The 16,171-nt window shown below is 37.4% G+C and overlaps 1 protein-coding gene across 1 annotated transcript in view; it reads left to right on the plus strand.

Moving 5' to 3' along the window:
* LOC126253286 (PAN2-PAN3 deadenylation complex catalytic subunit PAN2) overlaps nt 1-16,171 on the plus strand; it is a 318,390-nt gene that overhangs the window by 113,683 nt on the left and 188,536 nt on the right. The window contains exons 9-11 of the mRNA XM_049954511.1: nt 8,172-8,405; nt 8,492-8,737; nt 15,727-15,907. Coding sequence (XP_049810468.1) covers nt 8,172-8,405; nt 8,492-8,737; nt 15,727-15,907 — 661 coding nt within the window. The remainder of the gene's footprint in view (nt 1-8,171; nt 8,406-8,491; nt 8,738-15,726; nt 15,908-16,171) is intronic.

Genomic DNA, 16,171 nt, shown 5'->3' on the forward strand with positions numbered 1-16,171 from the left:
TGAAGAACAACTCCATGTTGGTGGTTCAGATATCTCTGATAACAAGTGGTGCCAGTACTGTTGTAGCAAATAACTTAAACAGACCATATGTTTGGTTGATATGATTATTAATCCATTGGGTCATAACAACATAACATACCTCCTGTATGGCTGAAATTTAGTGTTTAACCAAGAGTAAAAAGCGCTGTCAAAATAAGGGTAGACAGAATAAGCATATACTACCAGTGTTTCAGTCCAGTTGAGCATAGACTGCTTATGCAGACTGCATAAGACTGCTTATGAAAATCGCAGTGCCATGAAGAAACAATAGAGAAAATCCATGTATTGTATTCTACACATGAATTATAGTGGATACAGATAAATTTGTGCATGAACAGACCAGTAAAATAATAATATGTGCCCCAAATCAGTATTTGGTTAACTGCAATAAAAACTTTCAGCATATCTTGACATCGAAGCTAGAAAGCTTTCAGTATGACATTTAAGAGTTGCAATGTTACCTGCATTGGCTATTGAATGAAAGTAATTGAACTTGCAGCTTGCTCCATAACATACGTGTTCAGTGGACATCATGCTAGCTGAATGAGGAAACCAGTGTGGCATGGTATCTCTTATGTAGAGTTGATATATTGAATATACCATGCCACTAGGAATGAGAATTTCCCTGTCTGAAAACAGTCCCAGCAATGATTCTCTGATGTTTGAGAATATGTGCAATTCTGCACAGCAGTGTTATGCCACAACATTATGTTGTCCATTCACCTGTTATGATGCTAGACACTTGAGATTTATCACAAAGGAATTTTTGGTTGGTCTTCTTCAGTGAAGTCATTGAAGTTAGACATTGGATTTATAGAAGGAATACACGGGCGTATTACCACATAATATTTTTGTACTTGTGAGACAGACAGACTAAGAAGCTGTTAAAATACATTTCCCATGGACTAAATAAATGAAACATGCTACTTCTTGTGGAGCTTATCCTGGGTTTAAATAAATTAGCAACAAATATAAACTAAATACTGTAATAATTCCTTTGAAAAAGACAAGCTGATTTCTTCCCTTTGCTTCTCAAACCAAGCCTGTGCTCCACTTCATCATATCATTGTCATCATCATCATAATTGTCATCTTCATCATCATGAAATTTAACCATAATCTTCTCCTCTTTCACAGTGGTCACTGCTTGCTGGTTTCCTGTGGTATCGTACTTCATTTACCCTTCAAGCAATGAATGAAGAACTTACTGTTTTATTTATGATGGGTAAAATGTATTAAAAGTTCAGGATGAAGTGGCCTACTTCCTTCAGTCTAAAATATATTTGAGTAACAACAATTTAGAAAGGAGAGACTGCTACACACTACGTAGAGGACGCAATTGAGTCGCAGATAGGCACAATGAGAAAGAATGCTAAATATACTCAGCTAGTGGATTAAATCCTCCATCAGACGTAAAAAGCTCTCTCTCTCTCTCTCTCTCTCTCTCACACACACACACACACACACACACACACACACACACACACACACACACACACACACGGCCACTGTCATCTCCAGGCACTAATGCCTTGAGACAACAGTGGCTAGTGTGTGCGAGTTGTGAACGTGTTTGTTTCTTCTTCATCTGATGAAGAACTTAGTTCGATAGCTCAATATGTCTACCATTATTTTTGACCGTACCTGACTGTGACTCAACACTTCCTCTGTGTGGTGAGTAACAATCTATCATTTCCATTTTGTTGCTATTCTTTCCATTTTGTTGCTACACCAACCTGTATTTTACATTGTTTGATATATTTCAGTAACTAAGACATCATTACATATTCTGTACCACTTGTATGATGGCTCTCTTGCTTCAGTCCGCTTCAGTCATATATACTAGATATCACTGTAGCCAGTTTCTGCTTTTCAGGCAATTTAATAATGTTTGGCAGGAACAATGCTCACAATGAAGCATCTCTTAAAAGTGTAATTGAAAAGTTTTGTCAATTTGTAATTGGAGCCCCTACACAACTTCCCTTAATGCAATAGCACTTTAACTAGGGAAGCAAACAGCATTGAATAGCTCATAATTGTATTTGACAATTATAACAGTAATAAGTATGTGGAAAGGAACACATTTCACTGTTGAAACCTAGCTTTTCATGTTCAGCAAAATGATGTTTTAGCAATTAGTGTCATGAATAGACTGAGCCAGCTTCTTCATGATGTGCCTGCTAAATATAAGTTTGATAAGGTTGTGGTCAACAGACATTAGATTAGGTTACTTACTGAAAGTACACTAAAGGTAAAAGTCTGCTTAGTAATTTCTTAGCTTGCTTAGAAACTATTTTGTCAGTGTAACATAAAGATATTAAGTTATGTGATCATTTAATTCTTTTATAAATTGTGTTAAATCACTACAGGCAGAAAATACAATGCCCCCCCCCCCCCCCCCCCCAAGATGATGTTCAGTGCCACCAAGGTGTAAAATGTGCATACAGTGTGTTAGTGATTCGTTCGTCACAGTCATCAGCAATCAGATGGGTCTCAGGTGGCCTATCTGTACATCCTCTGTTTTGATTCTGCAGGCAATAAGTGTGCTGAGTTTAGAATGAACAGTGTTTGCATCATTCATTCGAAGGTACAACCATGCCCTACCAACAAGTATGTACTCGTGATGAACAGCTTTAGCAATTTGAATGGGGTCACATTGCGAGCATGCAGGATGCTGAATGTATCTATTAAAGGATTTCTGCACATTTTGGGCACAATGTTTTGTTAGTGTGTCGATGCTTTCAACAGTGACCTGCGGAGCATTCCCACTCTATGGAACAGGTTCTGGACATCCGCGTAGTATGGACACATTGTCAATTAGACATATTGTGCGGACAGCAGTGACTGACCAGTTATCATCCAGGGACAAAATCTGGTCACATGTTGCACCTGTTGCATCATGAGGGACCATTGTGAACTGTCTGCTGGCAGTGGGAATAAGAATACTTGTGAATCTAGCCAGTCTATCGCTGACACCATGACACCGTCAGTGATGGGTACTCTGGTGTCATGAAAGGTTTGACTGGAGAGTGGAATGGCACTCGTCTTCAATGATGAGACTTGGTTCTGTCTGTGTGCGGGTGTTGAACATAAATGTGTATAGCGTAGACTGGTGATCTTTCTATTGCAAAGTGCATTCACCCATGACCTATAGGTCCCATTCCAGGCTTCATGATATCGGGGGGATCATCAGTTACAACACACAGTCACATTTGGTGTCCCAGCAGGGTAAAATAACCAGTACTGACTGCATTGCACAGGCTCTTATCCCCTTTGCTACTGCCATTTCTTCAAAAGGAAGGTGATGTGCTTTTTCAACAGGACATTGCACAGCCACATATGGCTGCTGCAACGCAATGTGCTCTTCATGGTATAGAGCAACTGCTGTTGGCAGCAAGATCAGCAGATCTCTTGCCAGTTAAACATGTATGAGATGTGATGAAGAGGGAACTTACTTCTTTTCCGGGGATTGCAAGAGCCACTGCCTTATTAAACAAAGGGCACAAAATGTCTGAGATAATGTATCGCACGATGCTATTCAGTACCTGTATGATCATTTCCATGGAAGAATACATGCCTGTGTTGCTGCCAGAGGAGGATACACTGTGTAATGATGCAACTATTTGCACACACTTTACTCTGATATGGTTTTTCATTTGGTATGAATTTGTTATCATATACTCCTACAATGATGAACTACCTGCCACCTCACTTGTCAATAAAATGACCTTGTCCTTGAGGGTGTTTCATTGTTGTCTGGTAGTGTATATGAGCTTAGTCATTTGCCAAAGTACTGAAAAATTGCATTTTTTTGTGGAATAGATTATTTACCAAGTACAGACGTAATCTGTTCTTGATGACTAGTGACCAAGCAAGGTGGCTCAGTGCTTAACACAGTGGACTTGTGTTCAGGAAGACGACTCTTCAAATCTGCATCTGACCACCCAGATTTAGGTTTTCTGTGATTTCACTAAATAGCTCCAGGCAAATGTCGGGGTGGTTCCTTTGAAAGGGCATGGCTGATTTCCTTTACCATCCTTGACATAATTTGAACTTTTATTCCGTCTCTAATGACCTCAGTGTTGATGGGATGTTAAACCCAATCTACTTTCCTTCCATCAAGGGCTAGTTATGTATCATTGATTCTCTTGAGACTATGGTCAGTGTAATTGCTGAGTGATTTTAGATGAGGAAAATAATTACTGTTGTTATAAATATGGACATGCAAATGTAGTGGAAATTATGAATGACCTAAGTTAACATATCTGAATGAAAGCCATTATCCTATAGAACAAAACTCACAGAATTCCAGCAAGAATAGGTTTTTTTAAGTATCTGTATCTACACTAATAATAAATCTGTAAAATTATCAAGTCTTTCTCTTTCTCTGTTTGAGCATGTTAATCAACTACTAGATGAATTTTCTTGAGGATTTTACAGATAACTTGAGCATAACTTGGGGCACTGTACAGGCTTCATTTCATCAAAATTGGATCACAGCAAATAAAGATATCATATTTGAAAGTTTTTTCCATACTAATATTATAAATACAAAAGTAGCTTTGTCTATTATGTTTTCACGACTAACCTGCTGAAATGATTTTCATGAAACTTGGTTTGGAGATAGGTTGAACCATGAGGAAGAACACACACTACTTTACAAAGTGTGTAGTACATTATATTTATTGATTTGAAGAATATTACACAAATTAGAGAAAAATATTTACTCTCTCAGAAAGCTATTTGCTTGACTTTTGATTGTTATTGTATTTGTGAAAATGTTTTTATGATTCAATGTAATGAATACAATGCTTGTACCATCCTCAGTGTGTGTAATTCATACTTCCACACCATTTGTTGCATAATGTACATGTTGTATAATATATATAGCTAAATCAATAGCATGATGCATAGATGCGCACTCCTGCCATCACCCTTTTTATGTGCTGCTCGGCAGTGATGCTGCATATGCAGATGCGTTGTGAGTTGGTACAGCTTGGGAGGGGGTGAGTGAGGTGCACACCACAAGCTATGCTTACCCGAAACAGGTAGACAGGTGGAGGCAGCTGATGTTACTGCATGTACAGTAGCTTACTTAGTCAGCATCATTCATCACAACGAAGCTATTGTTTTGCCAAGCCTAGCTATCGGTAACATCTGGTTTAAAAATATGTAGCCACCTCATATGTACTTACTGAAAAGATACAATGATGAGAGGAGGAAAATAAAGCAGTCTTTATCTATGCTCTAGCTCTAAATAGGAAGGAAGGCAGATAAGCATAACATCTTCCTTTTCTTGAGTACATTAAATACTGATTTCAGTAATGTGGTTAGCTATAAAATATCCAAAAATTGGGTAAAGTTTCTTCCGAGGATGAAGTCTTTCACGAAGGCATTATTGTGTAAAACATTCTCAAACTACTTGCCACGTCAGTTCAGGGTAAAACCTTGAGCAATCTACAGTTACCTCTATTGTCTCCATCTGGAGCAACTGACTGTCCAAATTGCTGCTGTGGTGGCCTTACATAGCTCATAGACGGCTGCAGATTGCTTGGTAAACATAACATAAGGTTGGCAGTATTATAGACCAATCAGAAGCTGTCTTTGAGATATATAGGGCCACAACAACATCAGTTTTGATAGTCATTTGCTCGTAACAAAGCTGATGGAGGTAATTGTCAAAAAGGCGAGGTTTTGCTCTGAACTGACATGACAAGAAGTCCGAGAATGTTTTATGTTTCTTCTAATTGGAAGGCAGAAATTTGTTGAGCAAATGTTTAAAGATGGTAATTAACTGTCGTGTAGCAATGTGTGGTGTCATTGGAGCAGAAAAAAAAGATAGGCATATGCTTGATATCACACAACTAGAAGTTCTTATTTCAGCACAAAAGAAAAGGTGGGAGGGAGATTTCAAAATATTGAGGAGTTGGTAAATAAAACAACTCAATGACTGGCTATGTATCTGTACTGTAATTCATATACTTGTGTTTTACTCGGTGTTGTCTGCTTCTCGTGACAGTACTGTCTAAACATTGATACGTTTTAAAATTTTTTTGAGGAACGAATGCCTGACTTTGAAAGGTTGAGATTCAGGTAACTTACTTATCTGCCAGTCTTTGTGCTGTATCACTAAGTAGACAGCTGTGGTAGTCAAAAACCTTGAGATCTTCACTACCATCAAGGCATTGCACAGCGTATTACCAGCAAGTTCCATGGGAGTGTATGATCATATGGCCAAGTAACTTGGAGGAGTCATGCAAGATCTTTATGTTTGGAGCATCAGAGTGACGGGATTTTCTGAGAGTTTCCTGATCTTTTTTCATTTTCTGATGAAGATGGTAGCCCTGCTGAATGCATTCTCATTAAACAGTCCCTGTGAAAGTGTAAGATGAAATTCTGCTTGTAGTGATCTTGCCAATAGCATCTAGATGAAATAAACCAGGATAGCTTAATTATCTGACGCCATAGTAACATAGGGTTGAAACAATGAAAAATGACACATTTCCTTTATTTTGTCAGTACTTACAATCAAAATCTGACGTTGGTGAGAAAGATAAATGATGTATTGTTGAAAAATGATCTGAACTGAAAGAAGTATTTCCTGTAAATATGAGTTCAAAAACAGCATGAGGCGGAATTGAAACAAGAATTGTCAAAGTGGCAAAATGTCAGACATGGGAATAATTTTAATCATAATGTTGTTATGAAATTTGATTGTTAAAGTATGACATGGGAGTTGTAAGTTGGATAGGCACACAGGGTGTATCATAATTAATGGCATAAATGCTTACAGTTGACAGTACACATTACTAGAAGCAAAAAAGTATCAGTAAACATAGGGTCGAAAATGCATACCTTAAGAGCTACGAGCAATTTTTCATCTTCGATACTGTGAATCAAATCTCTTCTACTGCAAGTTCTTTGTTTTCCATATTTTGGGAACTGGTAGCATGGACCAAAACAAGAAAGAAAAGTCCAGTAAACATGTGCTCTAAAATGCATTCCATAAGAGCTATGAGCACTTGTCCATTTTTGCTACTTTGAAACACAACTCTTCTAATGATCAATTGCTCATAACTTTCAAGGTATTCATTTTAGAACTCATGTTTGCTGGACATGTTTTTTCTTATTTTGGTCCATATTGCCAATTCCCAAAATATGGAAAGCAAAGAACTTGAAATAGAAGAGATTTATTTCACAATATCAAAGGTGAAAAATTGCTCGCAGCTCTTAAGGTGCGCATTCCCAACCCTACGTTTACTGAGACATTTTTACTTCTAGTATGTGTACTTTCAACTGTATGCATTTATGCCATTAATTATGATACACCCAGTATAGCTTTCTCAGAAATATGGGCAGAGTAGCCCTGCATATTTAAGGCATCTTTTGTTAAATGACATCGTAATACAAGGAAAAACGAAATCATAGAAACTCATTATACAGACAAATTATTGAAAATATTGTTCATAGTAATCACACAAATATGAAGGGACAGAAATGAAAAATTTCTGAAGTGTAGTGAAAAAAAAAAAAAAATATAACCTGAAAATTGTGTGTGATTTATGTTAAATTTTAAAAACTTGTAACACTAGCCAAAATAAGAAAAAAAGTTACAGCCAAGTGTACTGTTATTTATTTAGTTATGGGGTCCCATAAATTTTTAGTAAATCACTCAGCACAACCTGTGCCTTAATTCTTGATGCTTAAACATTTAAAAATTCCAACAGTATAATAGTACCTAGGAAAGGCAACCATCCACCTGCAGCAAACTGCTGTGGGGTGCATAGAAACTTATAACAGAAAACGGTATCCACACTAGCTTTGGAGCTCTTGCTCTTTTTATAGCAAAAGTACAATATACTCAGAAAGAAGTATGAAGCTGAAATTATGGGCTTTCTGATGTGTATGACTGTTCATTATTTCTTCAGGTTGTGTGCTACTGATATCAACATGTTTGCAGTACCTCACAACCACAGAAATGGTTTTGATGTATAGTGTTTGAAATTTGGAGTGTAGGTGAATTTATTGTAAGAGAAAAGCTGTAGTTTCATGAATTTATCATCACTTTAAGAAAATACTGCATTTCAGAAAGATGCAATATGAATTTCATCTCACTCATTTTTGTTCTTTCAGGTTGCATACAAAGCAGAAAGAACTAGTGGACAAGTGCAACGCAAGCTTTTCTCGGACTCGAGACCTGGTGCTGGTGAAGTGGGATTTATTGCAATTCCGAAACGTTATCGTAAGACTGATGTACGATACTCACGGATGGGAGCAAGTGACTTCAATTTTGAACAGTACAATGGTACTGGCTTATGTGGACTTGAAGCAACATTAGCAAATTCATATTGCAATGCTATGATACAGGTAAACAGTGTAACAATTTAATTGTATTTATATGAGTTCATTGCATGTGAAATATTCATTTATATTATTACTTTGTTAATACACAGGTTTTGTACTACACTGAGAGTGTTCACAATCTCCTGCTTTCACACTTATGCTGCAAGGAATTCTGCCTTTCATGTGAGCTTGGATTCCTCTTTCATATGCTGGATAATTCTCAAGGACTTCCATGTCAGTCCAACAACTTCCTCCGTGCTTTTCGGACTGTGCCTGAAGCTTCTGCTCTTGGTTTAATTCTCTCTGACCGGAATCCAGAGGCTCGTAGAAGGGCTAACCTCATTAGTCTTATACAGGTAATGCCATTAATTTGCAGATATATCTTCTTCATCAGAATATATGCCTGAGTCATAGCTGTTGCCTTTTGGAGTGTGTCCTTTGGCCTAGCATGGGATTCTTTCTGAGGTCTGCCTTAAATTAGTCATTGCATTAGGCTTTGGAGGTTGCTTGTATAGAGAACAGACTGACTGTGTTGTCAGGAATTTTCTAAGAAATCTTGAAACTCCAATAGTATTCACTACAGTGAAAACGAAATACTTTTATTAGATTAAATTAGATTTACTTTTGTCCCATAGATCTATAATAAGGGGATCTCCAAGGATGTAGAACATATCATAAAACAAGAATACATACTACACATTTATGTCTAAAAACTGAAATGGTGCTATGGATGTGGAATAAGTGAAGAAACCTTAAACATGTTTTCAGTTAAGAGATAATAATTAACTTATTACAAAACTTGTAAATGTATAATACATTGGGGTGCACATGATAATTTTTGGGCCTTTGGAATCTTGCAACATCAAAGAGAAAATCAATTTACAACACTAACTTACATTGAGCAATCACTGCACTGAAGATTTTCAGAAGCTAGAGTTTACTGAATGCAAATGTTATTGGATATTATTGATAATATATACAGGGTGATTTTAATTAATGTTAAACATTCAAAATGCTGTAGAAATAACAGCAGAATGACGTCACATTGCAACAGAACATTATCAGAGAAAGGGGAAAACGTATGGCAGAAGAAAAAAGTAGTGTGAAAAGTGATCAATAGATGGTGCTGTATGTATCAGAATACGTAAATGAAAACACCTGTTGTGCACATTGACATGAAGTTGATAAACACGCCGGCTACATGGCTTTCTTCCTTTCGCATCTGTGACATTTGCCATGACTGTCTCTATGCAGGATCATGCTCTGCTTGTAAAGCTGTATTACAAGAATGATGACTGTGCACATATTGCTCTGCAGAAGTTCTGGACACTGAAGGGTTTGAAAAAAGGCGTTGGTTTGATGACTACCATGGGTCTAGAGAAAAGATTCGGAAATTTGAAAAGACGGGTTCTTTTGGTGTGCAACCTGGTAAGGGAGGAAACGAATAGATTTGATGTCAGTGGAAGCAGTGGCTACAACAAATCAGGAGGAGACGAGTGGTGATGTGCAAACGTGTAGTGCACGGAGAATTGCTCGAACATTGGACTTACCCATGAGCACGTTGCGTAAAATCTTACAAAACATCCTTCTTTGCTGTCCATTCAAAATCACCCATGTGCACGAGTTGCTTCCTGTTGACCTGCCAACAAGAGAGAGCTTTGCTTTAGAATTTCTTGCTCACATGTAAGTGGACAATGATTGGCTGTGGAAGATTTTGTGGACAGATGAAGCCGACTTCCATCTGACAGGATATGTCAATACACAGAATTGTCGAATATGGGCAACAGAAAATCCACACGCAAATCAACCAGTACCACTTCATCCTGAAAAGGTTAGTGTGTGGTGCGGGTTTACGGCATCATTTATCATAGGGCCATATTTTTTTCGAAGAGACATGTGCTTCTAGTCCTGTTACTTGTACCATCACTGGCAAGTGCTATTAGTGTGTCTATTGCGCAGCCCCAACACTCCAGCTCTCCAACAGTGTGGATGGGATCATTTTTGTGCAAGATGGCGCACCTCCGCAAATTGCAAATCCAGTTAAGGAGCTGCTGAAGTGCCATTTCAGAAATGCTAGAATTACCAGCTGCCATTTCCCTAGAGCCCGGCCATCCCGATCACTTCATCTTAATCTGTGTGACTTCTGGCTGTGGGGCTATCTGAAAGATGTTGTGTTCAATGTTCTAATTGCTAATTTAGCAGCATTGAAGGCATGCATTGCGCAACACATCCTGAATGTGATCCCAGAAACACTTTGATCAGCTGTGGAACATGCTGTTTCTCGATTTCAACTTCTTGCAGATAACAGTGGACAGCGTATTGAACATGTTTTGCGCCAGTCACACAGAAATTAATAATCCGATTTGAATTTGATTGACGCTTTTTATGTGGTTTTTTGCCTCAGGACAATTAAAAACTGATTTTTCCCATCCAGTGTGATATAACCTTGCTGTGGTGGATGGACTTACGTTTACATAACTAACAGTATCACACCTGTATACCCAGGCACACTGAGTAGTACAGTTTGTTTAATGTCAAATGTACACCTTCAGCATTGATGTATGATTCATTTGTCATTTGTGGTCGACCACCATTAAATTATGATGCTTACAGTGTGATGTCATTCTGACCAGTGGTGTTATTTCTACAGCAGTTTGAAAGTTTGACTTCAATTATAAATACCCTGTACATACCAATAATATATACATACCAAGAAAATTATCTTTGGAGCTGCACGAGTCAACCACCAAACAATCCTTTAGGCTGCTGTTAAACTGAATGAAGGTAAACTTAAAAAAAGTTATTTGGATTGAAAAATATTGTGCTTTGTTTTCAAATATAATTGTTTTCTATTCAGGTCTGATGCCAAGATGGTATATTGTATACTCTGTTTTTCTTTTCTGCCTCATTAGATATACAGTGTGTCCCAAAAATTGGGGTCAAATTTATACATGTGGTAGAATGTTTTTGAAATTTAGATTTTTAAAACATGATTTTAATGCTTTTCTAAGCATTTAATTAGTGTGAATACAATATTTGTTTTACATTGCTTCAACCGCAACAAAAGTTCTGTCATAGCACATCTCAAATCTACAGTTGCGATTTTTTTTTTTTTTTTTCCTTTGGAGGTGCTGGTATGGCATACCAGTGTGTACTGTCACAAATCAAGCATTGTAAAGAACTAGTAGTTCTTAGTAAAAAAAAGTTTTTTTTTATTTAGACCCTACAGCAACATCTCAAGCTTATAACAGCTTTTGCTTAGTTAAGCAGTATTTTTGATCCATTCCATTGCATTCTGTTGGAGCTCTGTAAGATACATTCAGTGACATCACCTTTGATGACAGACCTTCTCTCTAGCTTGCACAGTAATAATTTGTTCACATTGAGTGATCTGAAAACCATTCTTTGCACAAAGCTGCCATTTTGTTCTGTTGTATCTCAAGTCCTTGACCAATGTATGTAACATACCTACATCTTTCATTTGCAAGATACTGTTTCTCATATTTCAGAATCTTGGTATTTCATAAAATTATCTACATCTGCATGGACACTCTGCAAATCACACTTAAGTGCCTGGCAGATGGTTCATCAAACCCCCTTCATAATAATTCTCTATTATTCCAATCTCGATCAGTGTGTGGAAAAACGATCAGCCATATCTTTTGTGCGAGCTCTGATTTCTCTTATGTAAGTCAGCATCAACAAAATATTTTTGCATTCAGAGGAGAAAGTTGGTGATTGAAATTTTGTGAGAAGATTCCACCACAACGAAAAACACCATTTGTTTTTGTGGTGTCCACCACAAATCCTGTATCATCTCGGTGACATTCTCTGCCCTATTTTGCGAAAATACAAAATATACTCTTCTTCTTTGAACTTTCTCTATGTACTCTATTAATCCTATCTGGTAAGGATCCCAGACCATGCAGCACTACTCCAGAAGAGGATGGACAAGCACAGTGTAGACAGTCTCTTTAGTAGATCTGTTACATTTTCTAAGTGTTCTGCCAATAAAACACAATCTTTGGTTTGCCTTCCCCACAAGATTATTATTATTATTATTATTATTTTTTGTGTTCTTTCCAATTTAGATTGTTCATAATTGTAATCCTATGTGTTTAGTTGAATTTACGGCCTTTATATTTGTCTGATTTATCGTGTAACCGAAGTTTAATGGATTACTTTTAGCACTCATGTGGATGACCTCACACTTTTCATTATTTAGGGTCAATTGCCAATTTTCGCACCAGTCAAATATCTTTTCTAAATTGTTTTGCAATTTATTTTGATCTTCTGATGAGTTTATTGGACGATAAATGACAGCATCCTGTGCAAACAACCTAAGACCGCTGCCCAGATTATCTCCTAAATTGTTTATATAGGTAAGAAACAGCAGAGGGCCTACAACGCAACCTTGGAGAATGCCAGAAATCACTTCTGTTTTGCTCTGTGACTTTCCATCAGTTACTATGGACTAAGACCTCTCTGACAGGAAATCACAAATCCTGTCACATAACTGAGACACTATTCCATAAGCACGTAGTTTCACTACAAGCCACTTGTGTGGTACAATATCAAAAGCCTTTTGGAAATCTAGAAATATGGAATCAATTTGAAATCCCTAGTCAGTAGCAATCAACACTTTGTGTGAGTAAAGAGCTAGTTGTGTTTCAGAATAATGATTTTTTCTAAATCCGTGTTGACTGTGTACCAAGAGATTGTTCTCTTCGAGGTAATTTATAATGTTTGAACACAATATATGTTCTAAAATTCTGCTGCATATCAATGTTAATGATATGGGCCTGTAATTTAGTGGATTACTCCTACTAACTTTCTTAATATTGGTGTTATCTGAGCAACTTTCCAGTTTTTTAGTATGGATTTTTTGTTGAGTGAGTAGTTGTACATGATTGTTGAGTATGGAGCTACTGCATCAACATCCACTGAAAGGAACCTAATTGGTGTACAGACTGAACCAGAAGACTTGCTTTTATTAAGTTATTTGTGTTGTATCTCTACTCTGAGGATACCTACTTCTAAGTTACTCATGTTGGCAGCTGTTCTTGGTTCGGATTCTGGAATATTTATGTCATCTTCTTTGGTGATGGAATTTCGAAAGGCTGTGTTCAGTAACTTTGTTTTTGTTGCACTGTCACCAATAGAATTTCCACTGCTGTCGCGCAGAGAAGGTGGTGACTGTGTCTTGCCACTAGCATATTTTACATACGACCAGAATCTCTTTAGATTTCATGCCAGGTTTTGAGACAAAGTTTCATTGTGGATACTATTATAAGCATCTCATATAGGTGTTCGTGCCAAATTTCGAGCTTCTGTAAAAGATCACCAATCTTGGAGATTTTGGATTCATTTAACTTGGCATGCTTTTTTCATTGTTTCTGCAACAGTGTTCTGGCACTTTTGTGTACGAAGGGGGATCAGCTCTGTCATTTTTTTAATTTATTTGGTATGAATCTCTCAATTGCTGTTGATACCGTTTCTCTGAATTCAAAGCACCTCTGGTCTGCACTTATACTGTTAATTAGGAATGAGTGGAGATTGTCACTCAGAAAGGTGTCAAGTGAATTTTTATCTCCTTTTTTGAATAAATATATGTTTTGTTTATTTTTGGAGGATTTGGGCCTACAATATTCAGTCTCACTATGACAACCTTGTGTTCACTAAACCCTGTATCCGTGTTAATGCTCATTATTAGCTCAGGTTTATTTGTTGCTAAGGAGTCAAGTGTGTTTTCACAACCATTTACTATCCGTGCAGGCTCATGAACTACCTGCTGAAAATAATTTTCAGTAACAAATCTCGTCTCTTTTTCTGTGACATACAGTTGCTTCTCAGAAGATGTATAGAGCAAATAAGAGGTTTCATTTAGTGGATTGCAAATACATCACACAGAAATGGAATTTGACATGTACTTCTGTACAAATAGCGGTAGGAGTGAAGTTAAGAACTCGTAGTATAGTTTATCCATTGAGTGAACATACTGTATAAAGGAGACTGAAAATGTTGTTAACCTCTCTCTCTCTCTCTCTCTCTCTCTCTCTCTCTCTCTCTCTCTCTCTCTCCACCCCCTCCTTCTCTCTCTCTCTCTCTCTCTCTCTCTCTCACACACACACACACACACACACATACTACTACTACTACTACTACTACTACTACATTGTAATGATCATATTTCAAGAACTGCTTTGTTGCTGATGCTGAAAATCCTTGGAAAGAGTTAGAGGATGCTTTTATCGAGCACTGGATGTTAAATGACTGATCATGATGGTATATTAATGCTTGGAGCTATGAATTATTCTTATGGACTTGCCTTCAGATATCTCCTGCGTTCTTTGCGTTTAGATTTTTCTTTCTTTTACACTGCCATGCTACAAATATATAGGGCCCTTATGTTACAGCCGGCTGGGGTGGCCGAGTGGTTCTAGGCGCTACAGTCTGGAACCACGCAACCGCTACGGTTGCAGGTTCGAATCCTGCCTCGGGCATGGATGTGTGTGATGTTCTTAGGTTAGTTAGGTTTAAGTAGTTCTAAGTTCTAGGGGACTGACGACCTTAGAAGTTAAGTTCCATAGTGCTCAGAGCCGTTTTAACCATTTTGAACCTTATGTTACAGATCTTTTTACAAACTTTATGATATTATCAGTGTGGTTCCTAGGAATCTTCAAGAGTTGATGGTTGGAAACTACCTACTGTGTGTTTTTATGGTGGATGGCTCTTGATGAAATTGTAAATAATGTGCTCATCAGTCATTAAATAAATTACTGAACAGTGTTTATTTACCATGTTATGATTTTTGTACACATCACTGGAAGAACAGCAATCTCAGTGCAAAATTTAAAAGTTACTAATTTAAACAGTCTTGACTGCATAAAAACGTATATTACACTGTTGACTGGTTTCAGTCTATTTGTAGACAATCTTCAGACCATTCTCCAATGGAGATGAACATAAGCAGTTGACATTCAGCTCTCAACAGACGGTACTTCCTACATTCACCACCTCCGTGTGAAACCATTGGGAAATGGTCTACAAATAAACGGAAACCAGTCAATATTTTAATAAATGTTTTCATGCAATCAAGACTGTTTTGATTAGTAATTTGTAAATATACCATTTTATGGTCTTATATTTGTACTCTGTTGGTTAAGTATGCAAGCAGTTCGAAAATAATTTGGGAAACCATAACAAATCCTAACTACTTTATTTTACATTTTTACTAGTGAAATAGTCATTACGAGGTTGAAGCTCACTCTCTTGTGCCCATGTTTGCTTACAAATAAAATCGTATTGAAAAACTCATGTTGTTATATGTTATCTCTTTCTGCAGAACTGGAACCAGTTTATACTCCACCAAATGCACAGTGAGCTTCTGGAGACAAGGCGGCGTCAGGAGGAAGCTGAAAATTCACGTCAGCCTGATTTTGTTTACAATGAGCTTGACTTCCCAAGCATACTGGGCAGTGCTCAGTTAAGACTCTCAAAGAATAGACATGATCGCCAACAGGAAGGTCAGTTCACAAATGAAAGTCTCATTGTACAGTGCATTATCTATTGAAATGAATCATTGTGACAAATTACAATGCTGTGTCCCAACAGACATGAATACTAATCCCAGCATTTTGAGGATGCCTCATAGGCCAGTGCACATCTTCAGTTCATTAGTACTATTCTCATACAGTTTCAAATACTATTGGAGCTTCCCGAGTAAGCAACCAGAGACCCCAGATACTTGGTGTCCTCCCCCTCGGCCCCTCTCCCAAAACACACGTTTT

Source organism: Schistocerca nitens, chromosome 4 (assembly GCF_023898315.1).
Source record: "Schistocerca nitens isolate TAMUIC-IGC-003100 chromosome 4, iqSchNite1.1, whole genome shotgun sequence".
Classification (NCBI taxonomy): Eukaryota; Metazoa; Arthropoda; class Insecta; order Orthoptera; family Acrididae; genus Schistocerca; species Schistocerca nitens.